The sequence below is a fragment of the Coffea eugenioides genome, chromosome 1 (assembly GCF_003713205.1).
Source record: "Coffea eugenioides isolate CCC68of chromosome 1, Ceug_1.0, whole genome shotgun sequence".
In the NCBI taxonomy this organism is placed as follows: domain Eukaryota; kingdom Viridiplantae; phylum Streptophyta; class Magnoliopsida; order Gentianales; family Rubiaceae; genus Coffea; species Coffea eugenioides.
The window spans coordinates 51,052,472-51,072,452 of record NC_040035.1 but is presented as its reverse complement, the minus strand read 5'-3'; the positions used below and the strand labels follow the sequence as shown (position 1 = coordinate 51,072,452).

Below are 19,981 nucleotides of genomic sequence, written 5' to 3'. Positions count from 1 at the left end.
AACTGATGGCAGCTACAGCGTAGGGCTCAAGCAACGCACCCGCGGCAATTTCCCTAGTTTTAAGATTTTTTAACCTCTTCAAAACTTCAATTTAAGCCGGTCACCCCGCCCATGACCTCATACATATACAACGCGAGTATGCGTGAGACAGAAACCCGTGACATTAGTCCCGATCTCTTCTCCAACAAACTAAGCTGCTATCCCACCTGAGACCAAATATCATTCGCATTTCGATAACTTCTGATCATTAATTCTCCCCGCCTTTAGTTCTTTCTTTCTTTCTTTTTTCCTTTTTGTTTTTATTTTCATATTCACATGTAAAAAAGACCAAAAAAAAAGGGAAAAGAAGAAGAACGACGGTTGGATAAAATGCTGGAAGAAATAAATTAATGATCAAAGATTGTATGAGTAAATTTTGAGAGAGATATCTTGAGATCTTTGGGAAATGGCGGCGGCGGACGGGAGCGAATACTTCGACGTAATAGTAGAAGCACAAGGTGATGGTTTCTCGAGGCCGTCGAACGCGGAGTTTGTGGAGCAGGATGAAGAGGAGCTCGTGTGGGCGGCGCTTGAGAGGTTGCCGACGCACAAGCGCTCCAACTTCGCCCTGTTGAGGCGTACGCCCTCCGAAACTACTGATTCCGATGAGCCGAGGAGTGAGACCGTCGACGTTAGGAAACTCGATCGCCTCAATCGCGAACTCGTGGTCAAACGCGCCTTGGCTACCTCCGACCAGGATAACTATAAACTCCTCGCCGCCGTTAAAGAACGCCTCGATAGGTTCTACATCTTCCCCCACACCCACACACACGTACCAAAATCTGCATGCACACGTGGCCTCTATCTTCATAATAGAAAATTGACCTTCTCTCAATTCTGTCATGTGTGATATTTTTGGTTAAATTACAGTTCATTATGTATCCGAGTGTGCATTAACTCAGTTGCGAAATTGTTGGTTGGGGGGGGAGTTGAGCTTTTTACTATTTGAGCCATGCATAGATGATTTCAGATTAGGTGAAAAGAAGAGGCATAGAAAGTTATTTATTTGTCTTCTTTCCCTACGGTGGATTTCTTTCTAAATCATCGCTTAAGAGATTTATTACGTCTATCAGTGTTTGAAATTCACGATATTTTATACTGTGACTTAATTATTACTTATTTACCTTATTGATAGAGTGGGAATTGAGATACCAAAAGTTGAGGTTCGCTTCCAGGACCTTAACATCACAGCAAACGTGCAAGTAGGGTCTAGAGCGTTGCCAACTTTGGTGAATTTCAGTCGTGATATCGTCGAGGTTAGTCAGTGGTTATTTAATTTCTTCAATCTACCATTTCTTGTAACTTCTGATGGTAAATACTGAGTTGAGGTTTAGTTTTGTATATTAACCTGAATTACATTGATTAATTGCAGCAAGTTTTAACCAAGCTGAAGATTTTTCGGCCGAAGAGATATTGTCTTACCATTTTGAATAATCTCAATGGTGTTGTAAAGCCTGGGAGGTACAAAAACTCTCTCTCACCTTTCCCTTGCTACTTTTTTTTCCATTTTTTTTTGTTAGGCACCCCTTGCTACATGTTTAATACTTATTGTTACAGAAATCTAAGAGCAATGTGAAATCTGTTAGAAATTTGAGTAACTGTATAGTACATAGAGGGTTTAAGGCGTGAATTACACCAAATAACCTTGCATGTCTTAGACTGGAGTTACGCGTTTGTCTTTATCAGGAACATACGTATCCATCTTGAATCAAGAAATACGACCTCCAATGTAGACTAGAATGTACTAGCATGCAATTGGTTTGACACCCGGTAATCTTACAATTATTTGCAACTTAAGCAAACTAAGATCTACTCGGAGGAAAGGGGCTATAGTTGATTTCTTCAAGCAAATTGATGACTCAGGCTAAAAGCATTAGGGCAATTAAAAAGTAAAGTTAAAAACAATGAACTTCGCTAAAAAAAAATCACCTTCAGTGAGATTCTATCCGCTACTACAACTGAAATTCATGATAGGAATTAAAGCAACTGTAAGTTTAATTATTTCTCTATCTGGCTTTTTCTAGGATGACATTGCTTTTGGGACCTCCAGGTTCTGGAAAGTCCACACTACTACGAGCTCTTGCAGGAAAAATTGATGAGGGATTGAAGGTTAGTTTACCGTATATTGATTCCAACCTCTCTTGTTGGACTAGTAATACATGTTCCCAGATTGTTGAATAGATTGATTTATTTGTAGGCAGAACTGAGAAATCCTATCAATTCGTAGTTATCTTTTGCCAACTGCTAGTACAAATCTGGGATCCTTGATTAAGAGCTATAAAAGAAGGGTTGTACAGAATTTTATTCCAAATTTAATTTTCCTTTTGTCATACTTAAAGCCACTTGTTGAAAGCGGGGATATAAAATAACTCTAATATTGTGAGATGGAACAGGACATGTCCTGATATCAAGATGCAAGAATTAATTGTTCAAGTCAGATAAACTTTCTAAAGTAGTGTTGATTGAATAAGAATACAAATATCTGGCTGTTCATGTTTCTCAAGCCATCAGATTTACATGACCTTCAAAGACATAAAGTGGGAGGAACAAATGATAATTTAGCTGGTGTTTTCTTTCCTAATGCATTTGTGGGAGATGGGAAAAAAGAAGGTCAATTACTCCGAAGATATTTGCATCAAAACTTAGCCCTCGTTTCTGGATTTTGTTGACCTCCACTTAGACTTGTTATTAGATCATTGTAGCTTGCTTTTACCCAACATGAAAAATATGTCTTTGACAAAGAATAAAGTCTTTTTCACTTGCATATGACTGTATTCTATCATGTGGAGAATACATCTGTTTTTGGCTTTGGTGCTAAGAATTTTTTTTGTTGTGGTCTTTGAAGTTTGCAAATGTCTTATTTAGAAGATCTTCTCATATGGAGTGTTTACAAATCAAGTAGGCACTTTTGAAATATAAAGTAGTCAATATTTTGACTCAGTTTCTCCATTTTAGCACATTTATGATTGAAGACTTGATTATATCATCTTTATCTTTAGAGGATGTTTGAATTTCACCTTTGATGTTTTTCTCATCAATAACAAAACAATTTGGTACCAGAAAAGTGGGAACATATCATATAATGGTCAAAAGCTTGAGGAATTTTGCATTCAAAGGACTTCGGCTTACATTAGTCAGACAGATAATCACATTGCCGAGTTGACTGTGAGGGAAACATTGGATTTTGCAGCTAGATGCCAAGGTGCAAGTGAAGGTTTTGCAGGTTTGTCCTTATGGTTTCACCACATTCAGTTGCTAGCTTATTCAATACACCAGAATTAATGTTGATATCATTTGATTGTGCATTTCTATATTAAGATTCTTGGCTCATTTATATTCATAAAATTGGGGACACCATTAAAATGAAAATATCATAGGTGGAACTTGGTTGAAGTGTAACTATGCCTACTTTTACATCAGGGTATTCGGTTGTCATGCTTAGATAGAACTTGTTTCTCATTTTTGCAGTTTGCCCTCCATCCTTGTTTTTTGTTGTCAGTTTGTTGTTTGTTCTTATTCAATCTGAGTCCAAGCCATTTCCTGATATTTGTGTCATTCTCATTGTACCAGTAAAATGGTTAGGCAAATCATGTCAAGGTTGTGGGGTTTTCACTCTAAGCTAAGGTTGCCATAGGTTAGATCCCACTGACTAACTTGCCCTGTTGGTGAGGATTTAGTTGGGCTGTAAACATTTTTTACCTTTCTTCCATTTTCATAGTTTATGATTCAGCAGTCATGGAAGGACAGATATAGTATCCAAGGACATATCATTTGAATCCCTTGGCTTAAAGGGCTTCAAGAGCTTTAGTTGTCCAATTTGGGGATTTTTTGTCAGAGTATTTGATTGCTATTGAAGGACAGCAAAGTTGTTATTTATTTGCATCTTTAATCTGGAACTGCAGAATATATGAAAGATCTTACTCGTCTAGAGAAGGAGAGGAATATACGTCCTATTCCTGAGATTGACGCATTTATGAAGGTGGCTTTTGTATCTTGTTCAGTTATCTTATTAGAGTAATTTGCCATTTGCAATATTTCCATATGATGATTGGGCAACAATGTTTTATTTCAGGCATCATCTGTTGGTGGTACTAAGCACAGTGTATCCACCGAATACTACCTGAAAATTCTTGGTCTTGATGCTTGTTCAGATACTCTGGTTGGTAATGAAATGCTTAGGGGCATTTCAGGTGGTCAAAGAAAGAGAGTCACTACAGGTCTATTGCTGCCTCTGTGGTATCACCTTAAAATCTGCCAGTATGGTTGAAATACATGGTTTTCTTTCTATCTTAGTCTCTTAAAAACTTGGCTCCTCAAGTGCCCCAGTGATTGGGGCCTTATATCTCTATATTTTCACAGTTTTCATGAGTTATATGCTTTATTCTTATGCATTCTTGAAGATTTTCATGATCAATTTCTCCTTCATACTTGATGCAAATGACTCCACATGCTTGTTCTTGGAATTTGCTTGAGTTCAGAGAGATTGGTTATATTCAAACTAATTTCAATCCCCAAAAAAAATCTAATTGCACTTTGTGCTCCAAATTTTTATGAAGTGGTTAAATGATACTTCTCATGATTCCTGGTTTAGAGCATGATTATTAGCAAGTGGCTTATTAAGATGGTTTTGTTTCTTGATGTGTGTCTAGTGTATCCTTTTGAGACAAAACCACATCTGTTAAGCATCAGAAACCTTAATAGTGCAACCTTTGGGAATACATCTGATTGTGCAAACGATATCAAGGCATTCTACTTCTTGTTGTATCAGTATTGTTTCTTGTCAACAAATTTGCTGACACTGTCTTGAATAGCCTATTTTTCTTAAGCCACATTTTTGTTAACTTTTGTTCCTACTAGTATCTCTATCCACATGCATTCTTTTGAACAAATGGTGATTGATGTTTACTTGCGCTCTAATAGTCCAAGATCAATTTTCTTGTGTACTTGTTTATGATCTGTTTACAATCTGCTTCAAACAAATCTATTTGTTGTTTGAGTCCCTGTGCATTAGTTCTATGGTGAGATTCTCCACAGAAAGCTCAATAGAGTAAGGAAATAAAGAAGAGAATTAGTTCCCTTTTTCAATTGCTAACGCTTTTGGTGACAGTGGAAAGGAATAGCTGGATGGCCCATTTCTGCAACAAAATAAAGTTAAAAGAAGTTGTAGATCACTAAATTCGTTTGTAACTTACTCAAATTTAACGAAGTTTTTTAGGGAAAGATGAAGGTGGAGGAATTAGAAAGGCAAGTTAACAGGGGAAAAGAAAAACAAGTTTGAGTTAGCTATGGTTTTGATGTGAGGAACCTTGCACCTTTTGGGTTTTGTAGTTTCCTTTAAATACTAATCTCTCTCTCTCTCTCTGCCCTTTCTTTTTTTTCCATTTTTTTTGTATAGGAGAAATGGTGGTTGGCCCCAGGAAAACATTATTCATGGATGAAATATCCACTGGACTCGATAGCTCCACAACCTACCAAATTGTCAAATGCTTGAGGAATTTTGTTCATTTAATGGAAGGAACAATTTTAATGGCTTTACTTCAGCCTGCACCTGAGACTTTTGATCTATTTGATGATCTGATTGTAATATCCGAAGGATATATTGTGTATCAAGGCCCTCGGGCAGATGTTGTGGATTTCTTTGAGTCTCTAGGCTTTCGACTCCCACCTCGTAAGGGTGTAGCGGACTTTCTTCAAGAGGTACATTATATTTTGATTTTCTTTGCTTCTTTATTGATGTTCATTAGGCACTCACTCTGTTTTCTATTTATAGGTGACCTCGCGAAAGGATCAGGCTCAATACTGGGCTGATAGGTCAAAACCTTATGTATTCATTCCTGTTCCAAAAATTGTTGAGGCTTTTCAAAATTCCAGATATGGTCAGGATTTGGCAGCTAATATTTCAGCTTCATATGATAAATCCAATGCTCACCCTTCAGCTTTGTCTAAATCCAAGTATGCTGTGTCCATATGGGAGCTCTTTAAAGCATGTTTTGCTAGGGAATTACTTCTAATTAGCAGACATCGTTTTCTCTACATCTTTAGGACATGCCAGGTATGCTTTGTGTCCTGTAAGACAAATACCATACTTCTGTTTCTTTGATATCCGATATTTAGCCTGTATGGCGTAACTTGTAATCCTTAAGGCAATATCACAGCATTGGACCCAAGGCTGCTAGGGTTAGGAATGAGTATGGGTTAAGAATATAAGATGTATCCTTTCCCATACAATATGTCTTTGCAAGTGTCAAACTTGAATTTAGAATATCAAAATAAGTTGATATGAGTTAACATATCATATGAAGGATTTTTGTCGATCATTGTGGGTTCATGATACTGAAGTGTCGACTGCTGTCTTCGAATTGATCTTATTGGTTAAATTTCACTTCATTTTTTGTTAGGCGGTCCAGATAATTCAATCCTTTTTAACAACATCGTTTTTTTGAGAAATTGCTGGTCTTACGGTTTTTCTGTCCATAAACTGGGTAATGTTGCCAATACAATACTATAAAATTAGGAAGTTATCAATCAGTAAACTGAGATATGTATTTATCTGCCGGTAAGTGTTTAAACATGAATATTTTCATTGTAGGCAGGCACTTTCACAGTATTGGAATTTGATTAAACTCTTTACCTCTGACAGAAACTTGACTACTTGTCATTTTGGGTTCCTGTTGTTTGCAATTTCCAAAACAATTTGAACTCTCAAACTTGAAAAGACTGTCAAGGAAATAACCTTGCTTTTGGTTTATTGTTTTTTGTCTCATCAAGTATATTGTGCATTGTGCTAATTTTCCATGTATTTTCTTCCCTCTTACCCTTGTGTGTTGTAAGTTTTACTTTTTAAAAACTTGCTCTGATATTTTTTTGGTATTAAATTATGCATATGTAGACTTTTTATACTAATTCTCAATGAGTGAACATGGCACATTTTATGCACTTTTGACTGGCTACTACTTTCATGTGCATGTGAATCTTGCTTAATTGCTAAGAGACAGTTAGTTGGAGAGTTTATGATATTAAGAACTCTTCTTATCTGGCTTTCACATTTGATTCAAAAGTCTATGTTTTTGAGTGATAGTACACATTAACATATCATTTCTTTTATTGGTAAAGATGCACAGATATTTTTATTCTCTGTATTTTTAAGAAAATGAAAACTGGGGGTTTGTAAAAAAACTTTTATTGTATAAAAAGAGGTTAACAGTCTAGTTAATCAAGTAAAATTAGGTTGACAGTCTGATGTAATCTATCGTAGGAATGAATCTTTTGTTATTGTTCCTGATTCTTTGATAAATTCAACTCATCCTTCCTACACTTGAATTATGAAAAGGCGTATAAAATGATGAAAAATAAGGAAGGTATTTGCATCATTAAGTCATTAAAGGAGTTAAAAAATGAAAATGATTTTGGATGAGAGTAATCTTAGAACACCACTAAGCATTTGGCCCCTATACATTGATCAATTTTTAACAATCTTTAAGCTAATTAGGAAACATTTGTTGGATACTCACCCCAACAATTTCTTTCTGAAAAAGTTTCTTGCTCTATTCGTAATTTGTGTAATCATAATTGGGAAAGATGCCATGGGATCATGGTCCAGATCCAAAATGGTAAAAGATACCATGACTGTTTAGGCCCTTTGTCCATCATTGAGGCCATTGAATACTTTTCTTTGTCCATCTTTGAGGCCATTGATTATTTTTCTTTGTCCATCTTTGTGGCTGTTGAATACCTTTTAGAATGACGATTGCCTAGACGTAATACATCTTTCTGGTATTTAAGCGGCATTACGATTCTTTAATCTGCCTACAAGTCTGTTTCTGTCATTCTGGAATTGTAAATGATGTCTTCATGCCACAGGTTGCATTTGTAGGATTTGTCACGTGTACAATGTTCCTGCGAACACGACTGCATCCAACAGATTTGACAAATGGAAATCTCTATCTGGCTTGTTTATTTTTTGGCCTAGTGCATATGATGTTCAACGGGCTCTCAGAGCTTCCTATTATGATTTTTCGACTTCCAGTATTTTACAAGCAGAGAGATAATTTCTTCCATCCTGCATGGGCCTGGTCCGTCTCTAGTTGGATTACACGTGTACCCTACTCTGTTATTGAAGCTGCAGTGTGGTCTTGTGTTGTATACTACAGTGTTGGATTTGCACCCAGTCCTGGGAGGTATCCCCCATCACTTTTCCAGCCTTTTATATGTGCAGTTGCATTTACTTAACAAGCTTCTAATCTGTCCAATTGGGAAATCTCTCAGATTTTTCCGGTATATGCTTCTACTATTTTCTATGCATCAAATGGCTCTGGCTCTCTTCCGAATGATTGCATCTGTTTCACGAGATATAACTATCTCCAGTACATTTGGATCAGCAGCACTACTAGTTATATTCTTGCTGGGAGGATTTATTATGCCGAAGGGTACACTTTTCAGATGATTCTGTGAAGTAGATGCCTCTCTTATTTATTTTTCTCTTACCTTATATACTTCATATTCTTTCAGAAATGATTAAGCCATGGTGGGTCTGGGCCTTTTGGGTGTCTCCATTGTCCTATGGGCAGCGTGCAATTTCTGTTAATGAATTTACTGCAACAAGATGGATGGAGGTTTGGTTTTTCTCTTCATTATATATGTGATAGAAAATAATTCACAAACCTTTTTTGCATGCATATTATGACCTCTTTGCCAAAATTTTCATTTGGCAGAAAACAACTTCTGGAAATATTTCCCTAGGGTACAGCATTCTCCAATCACACAGTCTACCCAGTGCTGGTTACTGGTATTGGCTAGGTTTTGGGGTCTTATTAGTTTACACTCTGCTTCTCAATATTGCAGGGACAATGGCCTTGACTTTTCTTAATCGTAAGTTATTAGACAGATGATCAACATTACTCTACATTATAATTTTGAAAAGTATGAGAATAAATTATGAACTATATAATCAGATTGTTCAGTTTTTCACAGCTTCTTTTATCGTACAGCTATCAGGAAATCTCAAGCAACCATTCCACCAGAGGTCACGCAGGAAAACAGAGTTGAGAATGGTATAGGATTTATCCTTTATTCTTTTTGCCACTAATTTTTGTATGTGTTTTCACACCTATCATCATCTGGCAGGAAGCGTAGCAAATTCTGAATCAGATACCATTCCTTCTAGGCTTGGGCGTAGAAAGAAGGGAATGATTCTCCCATTTCAACCTTTAATAATGAGTTTCCACAATGTCAACTATTTTGTTGACATGCCAAAGGTAACAGCATGAAGTGATTTTGCTTCCCTCTGGCTTTTATATTATAGTACACAGCTGAAGAAGTTCTACTTTGTCTTCAAGGAAATGAGTTCACAAGGTATCACAGAAAAGAGGTTGCAATTGCTGTCAAATGTTAGCGGACTATTTTCACCAGGAGTGCTTACAGCATTAGTTGGGTCAAGTGGTGCGGGTAAGACCACATTGATGGATGTCCTTGCTGGAAGGAAGACTGGTGGGTACATTGAAGGTGACATCAGGATATCTGGTCATCCAAAAGAACAGAAGGCTTTTGCAAGGATTGCAGGATATGTCGAACAAAATGACATACATTCTCCACAAGTGACAGTTTTTGAGTCGCTCTGGTTTTCTTCATTTCTACGACTGCCAAAGGAAGTAGACAAAAAACAAAGAAAGGTCTTTTCTCTGACAAAACTCAGGAGTTTTAATATTTTCGTTCTGATTCCTCTGTTTCCTTCTAACTCACAAAGGTTTCACTGCTGTACTCTTTAGGAATTTGTTGAAGAAGTGATGGAACTAGTCGAGCTAGACTCTCTAAGGCATGCTCTGGTAGGGTTGCCAGGCAGTACTGGCTTGTCGACAGAACAAAGAAAACGTTTAACAATTGCAGTGGAGCTTGTTGCAAATCCTTCAATTATATTTATGGATGAACCTACCTCGGGGCTTGATGCACGAGCAGCTGCCATTGTGATGCGAACTGTGCGTAACACTGTTGACACAGGAAGAACAGTAGTCTGTACCATCCATCAGCCGAGTATTGAAATTTTTGAAGCATTTGACGAGGTTTGTCTAATTGAACTTTGTTATGGCCACAAAATTGTTCTGCGTTATGTCATTCTCTTGAAATTTGCAGTTACTTCTGATGAAACGAGGGGGACGAGTAATATATGGGGGAAAGCTAGGAGAGAAGTCTCAAATTATGATTGATTACTTTCAGGTGAATTACAATAATGCTTGTACCTATTTTGCAATCCAACTTGGCATTTTTCATTCGCGAGTGTGGAGGGAAGAAACTTGTCTCTAGATTGTTTACGTGCATACTCTGTACTATGCATAAACTCCTATCCGTTGCATGAAATTCTCTTTCAAGCTCTAATTGATCTTTTTGGCCCTTTACTGTTTATACAGAGCATCCCTAGTATTCCCCCAATTCCTAGTAGTTATAACCCTGCGACTTGGATGCTTGAAATAAGTACACCTGCTGCTGAAGAAAGGATCGGTGAAGACTTTGCAGTCATATATAGAAATTCCAATCAATATAGGTGATCCAAACTGGTTTTGCTTGATTGCCAGAAACATTGCTGGCTATCACGCTATGACTTTTTGTCCCTTCTAACATCTGCATCTTATTCTCCTGCAGGGAAGTGGAAGCTTCCATTCAGCGGGCAAGTGTTCCACCTGTTGGCTCACAACCGTTGAAGTTTGCATCCACATTTGCTCAAGATGCATTCTCTCAGTTTAGAACATGCTTCTGGAAGCAAAATCTAGTCTACTGGAGGACCCCATCATACAATGCTGTGAGGCTGTTTTTTACTACAATGAGTGCTATTATAATTGGCACTATATTTTGGGACATCGGCACAAAAAGGTGATGATACTTCTTGTACTATTCATGCAAAAACCTCAGTACCATTTTCTTTTTATGTTCTTTGATATGGTCTTCTTTTCTGGATTTAAAGAATTTCTCATTTTTCAATGACCTTTTTTTTATTTCTAGTAATTCAGTATGATGCTCAAGTCATATATCAATATAAGCTACTAATTTGAGAAAATCAAGTGGGTTGATCTATCAATCTTGTCAAGTATATTATATGCTATGGCTATACATATGTTGCTCATTATGCAATTTCTGGGGTGAACTGTCTTTGACTCGTTTCTGGAACTTTTTGTAAATTTGGGGCTGTAACTAAGACAAACGCTAGTCCTCTGCTGATTGAAAGTATAATGCATGTCTCTTTGGTCGATGGTGATACTTTTTCACTTTAAGTATGTCAGCCTGGGATATTGGTCAAAACTAATTTGTCTAACCGTTTGCAGAGTTATAACCTAAGTTTAGATGTTGAGATTCGAATGATTTTGCAGGGACTCCATACAAAACTTATTTGTTGTAATGGGAGCTCTATATGCTTCTGCCATGTTCCTTGGGGTTAATAACTCATCTTCTGTACAACCAATTGTTTCAATTGAGAGGACAGTATTCTATAGAGAGCGAGCTGCAGGAATGTATGGCCCATATCCTTATGCCGCAGCACAGGTACTGTGTTCTAAACAAAGTTCAGTTAAGGTTGTATGAAAAAAGATGAATAAAAGGTGTAAGAATGAGATGCTTATCAAGGGGCTATGAATAAAAGGTTGTCAGTATTCTGATGTCACCTCATTGCTAGGGAAGCTCGACTTTTTTACTCCTATTGCATTTGCGGAATTCAGTACTCAGTTTCAACTTTTTCTTTGCTTATTCAGGGTCTTGTGGAGATCCCATATGTTGCAGTGCAGGCATTGATATACTGTGTTATTACGTACTTCATGATCAACTTTGAAAGGACATTAGGTATACACAGTCCTCTTTTTCTTCTACTTATATGGGTTGATCCCATCACGAGTCGTGCTTGAAATAGGGCACAAAAGCTTGTTTTTGAGTGGTTTAAATACATCGTTACCTTCTATGACCCGAAACTGAACCTAATTAAACTTTTTTTTGTTAGGATACTCGGGTCTTTCCAGTTTCACATGCTTAAAGAAATTGACCTATGAACATAAGACGATCACGGACATAAGGATTGACCACTTACGTGTGACTTTTTATTTCAGAAAATTATTGCCTTACATATCCTATTTTTTGTTGTCTCTTTGGGCTTTGGCATAATGGTGAAAGAGCAGAATTCAACATCCGAAATAACCATTTAGTTCAACATAATGCTCAATGATACCTTTCACCGTTAGTGACGGAAGTGGTTTTTTTTTTTTTTTTTAAATTGTAAGGAACTATTCTAAGGGTAGAGGAATTATCAATAGTGTTTGAATCATATATTGAATCATATCCTAGATTCAAGGAACTATTCTAAGGGTAGAGGGATTATCAATAGTGTTTGGTCAGAATCCTTTTTTTGACTTTGCGCCACTCATTTTACAATACTATTAATTATTACTCCATTATTGAGGAATAATTCCTTCATATTTATAGAGATAAGGGGACTAATTACATTCCCTATGCTGTAGCTCTCTCTCTCTCGTTAACCACATTTCTGTACCAACCAAAAAAAAAAAAAAGCATGCGCTTTTGAACTTGAAGTAGTCTTGCCTCAATGTGGCTGTCTTTTGTTGATCAAGTGTCAGAAGGTTGTCATAAGTTCGTTCATTTTAATTTCCCCGCACTTCTTTTCAAGCTGTTGTAACATATTGATCATTTGTCCTCCTTTGCAAGTATTGACGCCTCCAAAGTAAACGTTGGGGTCACATTAGATCATCTGATTGCTTATTAGAAAAGGAAATTGGAGATGCAATGAGGCTGATTTATGTACCTTGTTTCTTCTTGCAGGCAAATTTTTCCTCTATCTGGTGTTCAATTTTCTCACGTTCATGTACTTTACCTTCTATGGCATGATGGCTGTGGGTCTAACACCCAATCAGCACTTGGCTGCTGTTATCTCTTCAGCATTCTACTCATTGTGGAATCTCCTCTCCGGCTTTTTAGTACCTAAACCGGTAAGTGTAGCATTAATGTGACCAAGCCGCAAGCACACCATTAAAACATTATACTAACTCGATCGTACCGTACTGATATTTTTTGTCCAATAAATATGTATAGAGCATCCCTGGATGGTGGATATGGTTCTATTATATCTGCCCAATTGCGTGGACATTGCGGGGCATCATCACCTCCCAACTTGGAGACGTGGAAACCAAAATTGTAGGGCCTGGATTTGAGGGCTCTGTAAAAGAGTATATTGAGGTTACTTTTGGCTATGGCCCAGGGATGACTGGAGTTTCAGTTGCTGTACTTCTTGGCTTCAGTGTTCTATTTTTTGGCATCTTTGCAATCTCTGTCAAAGTCCTCAATTTCCAGAAAAGATGAAGGAAGTTGCTGATATTAGAATTGTTGTGACAGAAATGCATTCATTGGAAGTCAGGAAGACATTTGCGTCAATGGCGTTGCTGAGTTGCTGAACTGTGTGGAGCTGGAAAGCAGCATCATGACAAAGCCTACAGATTTCTTGATAAAACAAATTTACTACGCTACATGCTTGATGGATACAAGGAAAGTACAGCAGCAACCTTTCCCTTTGGCCATGTATTTTGCTTCCGCTGACAGATTGTGCAAGGTTCTCCTCAGCTTTGTTGTGCTGGTGATTGTTTTTTTCGACATAAACAGGAGGAAGACACTTGACACGCACACATACCCAAGAAAAAAGGGATGAAGAAAAGAGCAAGACATTAATTTGGAAAGGCAGCTAGATAAACAATTCTCTTTTATTCTTGGGTAAAATACCAAAAACTCCTTGTGGTTTGCTAAATATTCATTTTAACTCTCTTTGATTTGAAAACCTACACTATAACTCCCTGTGGTTTCAACTAAATTGAAAATTGAATGGAAAGCATTTAATCTAACGGTTATATGTGAAATGTCAATATTGTTCCTATATAAATGAATTTCCTATGGTTTGTCAAATATTCAATTTAACTTCCTCTAATTTGAAAAATTACACTATAACTTCCTACGGTTTTGACTAAAGTGAAAATTGAATGAAAAGCATCTTACATATAATAGGGGCAATATTGATATGATGCTATCTACCCAATTTTTAATTTAGTTAAAATTACATGGAGTTATAGTGTGTGTTTCTAAATCAAATGGAGTTAAATTAAACATTTGTCAAACCACAGGTAGTTTTTTAGTATTTTACCCTTTATTCTTTATAATTAGTATGATCATTGATGTACTAGTTGAACCTAGAGAAAAGTATCATGTTCAAGAATCTTTTTTTTTTTTTTTTACCACAGAGCGACTATATTTTAACCTTTTGTAAATAATGACAAAATCGTGGAAATGTTAATCAACCAATGCGCAACGCATCGGAGTTATTCACTATGAAGGTACTCTCTATGTACCTTTTTTTTTTTTTTTAAATTCTTTTGTCCAACCGTCGGCGTGAAGAGTGGTTGAAGCTGTTCGGATTGTCAGAATGTATCAGGCTATTTATTCTTGGCTTCTGCTTGAGAATTTTGAAGCTGTAAAAAGGCTACCAGGCACCATCCAATACGATTCAGATCAGAGGCAAATACGCTCACATTTTCACCCGCAGGATTGTCTGAATTTCAACCCTTAAGAAACGAGGTTACAAATGACAACTAATGGCACCCAAATAAAAGAGAGAGAACGTATAATAGATTTTTTGAAATTTAAATACGTATTTACAATACTCATATATGAAGACCTGATAAAAATCATATCCGTTGAATTAATATTTAAGTGTTTACAATGCTCAACAATATGTAGATCTAATAAAAAATCATACCCCTTGAATCAATACCTACACATTGCAAATAAAATCAATCTGGAACCACAATATCATAGGAAAACTAACAATTTGTTATTTTTGAAATATCTTTTTGACACATTTCTCAATTATGTTTCATCTCACATATATTACACTGTCACTGTGTAACTTTTCATATAAGGAACTCTCAGAAACTCCAATCCGAACATGCAAATTTCAAAGTCTCACTTGGAAAATTTAAACATTAATTAGTTTCATTATATTTAGAATATGGCCTTACGTTTTGTTTTGTTTTGTTTTGTTTTGTTTTGTTTGTGTCCTGGCAAGTTGGAACTTTTACTCTTGCGTACCTGTGCAGAATAAGGCTGCCATAAAAATTGTTGAGATACTACTTCAGTCGTAAGCAATTAGGGAACTTCGATTGGTTCTCATTTCACTAGCAAAGAAAGTCAATGGATACATTCTGATTTTACTCGTTCAAATATGCCATTACCTCAAGTTGCGTTACTTGTCATCTTTTTTTTGAAATGTAATGGAGAAATTCTGCTTTCGATTATACAAAAGCAAAATTCACATTTGACTAAAAAGAAGCGCTTCCGCGGCTATAAATAGCCTACAATTGGCATTTGTTTGGACTTCGAAGAATAGTTGTGTTCCTCCACTTGAAACAGGAACTGGAGGTTTTCCCGAGCAGAGGGCTAAAAACTGGTCATAGTTGACTATTCTTTTTTTTTTTTTGTGAGAGACCAGATCAGTAAATCAAGGAGGCATTAATTAATTAAGAGAGCCTGCAGACATCAACAATAATTTTTAACAAGTTCGATTTAATCCTGTCTATTCTTTTTACACTACAAAAAAAGACAGGAACAGCATAGAGCAAATCAACAGAATATTCTACCCACCGCAAAAAAAAAAAAAAAAAATGGGGGGGGGGGGGGGGAGAACACATTTTCCCATATACTTGTACTCTACAACAGCCACTTAGTGGTCAAGCACCTCTCACTTAAAAATCATTTTGGCAATCTTTATTAAGAAGTAAAAAGGCCCTCTTCTTCTTGTCATGGAATTAGCTTCTCTTGCCTCATGACGTCAATCCAGTAGAGTATTGAATCCAAAGCTTGGAACCTCACCGTGAAGCCAAGTCCATCAACTTTGTGTCGGGTTCCTAACATTTTTCTTGGGAATCGAAACAAAACGTCCAGGAATCCCCAATTTGCCAACTCCTCCATCTCCGTTTGGACTAGACCTTCTTGCATTACTATTTCTTTCCAAAGTCCCCCCTTTTGAGCCATAGCCGAAGAAAACGTGAAATCTTGATCGAACATGGCATCAGAGCCTGCTAATGATTCCATGGACAACCCAAATTTCGTACCTATAGCTGGCCATATCTCCTTCCACGTGAAACCTGATCCATTGATCGCATTGAATGCTTGGCCACGAGGGGATTGTACTGCTTCATTGGTGGCTGCCCAGACGTGCTGTTCAGCCACGAGCCTAGCATCCGAGGCATCAATGGACATTTCTTCCCAACACTCCCTTGTCCCCCCAAACAAAAATGGGAGGTTTAATTTCTTACAAATGGTACCATAAACGCACAAACTACCAACTAAATTGTACAAGGATCTATGAGAACACCCCATGATGAAACCCGGCCGATGAATCGACCATGGAATCTTTCCTCCAAGTCTCTCCTGGAGCAAGTCCTCTAGGACATAGTAAAAGTTATGTCCGGTGCCCACCCTAGGACATTGCTCGTCAAAGTAACTAACTTCTTTAGCATTAGGCTGTTCTTGCAATGAAATGTAATGCTTAGTCCCCGTCTGGAGAGAAACGTGCTTCAATGCCTTGGCTCTTGGGAGGATAGCGTTCAAGGCATTGGACATCATAGCCTCGTTTTCCTCGCAACACTCGGGGCTATCTATGGGGAATTGGCTTGCCCAGGTGACCCAAAAGATGTGTGTTACATCATCTAATGGAGAAAGCTTTTGCCGAGTTTCTGAAGGGTTCAGGAGGTCACATGAAACGAAATGGTAATTTGGATTGTGGAGGGTTTCTTTAATCTGGGGTGCTCGAGCTATGCCGTATACCTTCCATTGGCGCTTGCTGGATGAAGAAAGAAGCCTCCTCGCAAGCTCTTTCCCCACAAGCCCCGTGACTCCGAAGATAACCGCTACACATTTAACAGGGACACCTACTATTTTGTTGTTGGAGTCATTGATAGCCATGCTTCATGTAACTGGGATGGCCTTTGGCTTCACTACACACTAGAACACTCTATAATGATCTAATCCACATTATATATAGGGTATTTGGCATTAATGCTGGTTCCTTACCCTTAACCACCACTTAAGAGGGTTCTGCACCTAACTCAAATCCCTCGTTAATCGCTCCTTACTTGCAGGAAGGGTTTCATTCTAGAAAGATTTCAAGTTTCAACCTCACCCCTTACGTGTACATGCATAATAATTTAGTCACTCATTTGCCCATCAGCTGGCTGGGCTGGGGGTTAATGTTCTTGAATACTAGTCGCTTCAGAAATGAATTAAGTAAAGGACAAGTTGTCATTGCGGCGAGAAAGCCTTGTTGAATGGCTCTCGGGGAGGCAGATGGTGACACCAGCCGTTACCTTGTTGGCATTACAGTTACAACCATTATTAAAGTTTGTGCAGCATAGTGTTCGTTATTTTTATCCTCTTCTTTTTTAATTAAAAAAAAAAAAAAAAAGCTAAACACAGGGCATCAAGATAGGGACAGACTGACAATAATGTTGACAATAGATTTGTTTAACTTCCAATCCATATATAGCATCACATAACTAGTAGAATTGGCTTTGTTTAATAATACATGGGAAAAGTAGGCCGATTGGCTTTGTTAATCGACTTATGTGGCAGTGGATGTGTTGTTGGCACAACAATTTAGACGCCATATTTTGTGATGCGCCATAATTGTTTGAAAGCATGAGTTAAATAATCTTCACCTGAATCATGCGAATTGCCATATCATGCACCCGCACATGTAAACACGTACGTTAGTTGTTGATGCCATCCAGTCAGTGCTTGTTGATTTAGGTCACCATAACCATAAAAACTCCAGTTAATCTTTCTTAAGTTCAAAGGTTGGAGGATTTTAATTTAAGTACCGACTTCCAAATTCCAATTTTTTTTTCCCAGGTTGAACAAAGTAATTTGATATGGTCAGCTATATATGATGATCTAAACTAATTAATGAGGATCTTTAACATACTTCTAGGACTAGCCAATTGAGTTTCTTTAACATTTCTCAAGTGAAGACCGCAATTAATCATCATGCCTGCGCTTCTATTAGACTAGAATTATTCTGACAGTGCGTCCTCTAGCTAATAGAAGTAGCTAGGCGATATGCCCACTTTCTTACAAGTTAGTCATGGGATCATGATAATCCGAATATCCTGCGTTGCCCTATTGCTTCTCCAGGTTGACGTGCCCACATAATTAACCATGCAGTTTTTCACATTGGTTTGCGTTGTGGTCATTGTCTCGTAGTTATATATAGTGTCACTTGCATGTACAATATTAATTTGAAATGTGGTCATAATTAAATTTACACAATTTGAAGGAAACTTGTACGAGTAGTACAGCAAAATTAAGGATGCACGTTTGCAGCTTGTTGCAAATGTACAGGATTTTCATGGATCTTACCAGCTGAAAATCTTTTTACGTCTTTTTGTTCGACTTCTAAACATGATTGTTCAACCAACAAGGGCTAGACATGATAAAACCCACAGCAGAGGGAATATTGGAAAGAAAAAGAAAAGGAGTAATCCCAAATTGGGTGCAATATTTAATTTCAAAAGATTGATTTTGATACCAGACTAGCAAGTTCTCGGTCTATTGGTAGATGATCAGGTGTATAGCAGACGAAAAATGGTTGCACATTTTGGAAGAATCCGTACAATGAATGAAGATTTTATTGCATGTGTATATTGCCCGTTCGGTACTGAAAGAACTTCCAACATTCAATTACTTAAATTGGACCATGGGCCTATGCTCGCAGATGGACCAAATCCGTTTATAGTTTTTTTTTTTTTTTTGTAACCCGGAAGATGCTTCGATCTGAACCCTTAGGACCCGAGCCGGCACACCAAATCGGAGGGAAGCCGATAGCCCCATACAACTTTCCCGGGCGAGTCAGGATGTGCAGCGCAGCGGGCACGAATCGAACCCCGGTCAGTGGGGAAGCCAACAACTCAAGACCGACCCCTCAATCGCTGCGCCATGTGCCCTGGGGGCAATCCGTTTATAGTTTTGATACCCAAATTTTGACACATGAGTGATTTTAATCCCCAAATTTTGGACAAAAACAAATCTAATAGTCATTTTTTTAACTATTGAACACATTTAGTACCCTTAACGGATTTTTTCCAAATTATTATCCAAAAAAGTTACGTGATAATCATATGTCTGACAACTATTATATAAAAAAATGCCAAAATATGTAAAATATTCTTCTGGCACTAAGTGTCATGTAAAATTTCCTTTGGACATTAAGTACTAAATTTCAGGACTAATAATTTTATCAAGAAAAATATCTTTCTGACACTAAGTACTGAATTTAAGAACTAATAATTTTATCAAAAAGATATTTTACATTTTATGGCAATTTTTTATTAATAGTTATTAGACATGTGACTATCACGTGACTCTTTCGAACAGTTATTTGGGAAAAAACCGTCAAAACTACTAAATGTGTTCAAAAGTTAAAAGTTTGGGTACCAAATTTGTTTTTGTCCAAAGTTTGATAATTAAAACTGTTCATCTATCAAAGTTTGGATACCAAAACTACATTTTTCTGTTCTGTTTACATGGTCGTATGTTTTTAATCCTTGCCAATAAAAACAATCACCAAATTCTTTCTCATTACAATTGTAATTGAGGAATGAGGAAAACCATATGTGAATCTTGAGTATTTGCAACCATACGTAAAAACAATCACATACTCTATAATGTTTTACTTGTCTGTCACGGAAAATGCTTCCATGCTCAGCGTACAAAGCCCTTTCTCCACGAATCACATCTCAAGGAACTTCAAGCCCTTTTTCTTTTTTTAATCATTTGGAAATCATTTGACACCTTTTGCAACAAGCATTCAGCCAGTTATAATTTGGAATTCATGGACTAGGCATCACAAAATTTCATG

At 37.2% G+C, this 19,981-nt stretch overlaps 2 protein-coding genes across 2 annotated transcripts; one reads left to right on the top strand and one right to left on the bottom strand.

Moving 5' to 3' along the window:
- The first annotated feature begins 445 nt into the window (after positions 1–445).
- Positions 446–13,829, top strand: LOC113774431 (ABC transporter G family member 31). Its single transcript, XM_027318972.1, has 24 exons — positions 446–780; positions 1,175–1,295; positions 1,412–1,500; positions 2,064–2,148; positions 3,100–3,262; positions 3,942–4,018; positions 4,112–4,256; positions 5,435–5,736; positions 5,810–6,091; positions 7,900–8,216; positions 8,305–8,465; positions 8,548–8,651; positions 8,751–8,907; positions 9,027–9,089; positions 9,163–9,293; positions 9,375–9,707; positions 9,804–10,094; positions 10,165–10,248; positions 10,440–10,573; positions 10,672–10,899; positions 11,394–11,565; positions 11,772–11,859; positions 12,847–13,013; positions 13,117–13,829. Exons 1-24 carry the CDS (start codon positions 446–448, stop codon positions 13,381–13,383), a joined length of 4,296 nt encoding a protein of 1,431 aa, XP_027174773.1. The 3' UTR covers positions 13,384–13,829.
- A 2,035-nt stretch (positions 13,830–15,864) lies between these two features.
- LOC113774423 (iridoid synthase CYC2) lies at positions 15,865–17,031 on the bottom strand. The gene has a single exon (XM_027318961.1). The coding sequence runs from the start codon at positions 17,029–17,031 to the stop codon at positions 15,865–15,867; it is 1,167 nt and encodes a 388-aa protein (XP_027174762.1).
- Positions 17,032–19,981: the final 2,950 nt, after the last annotated feature.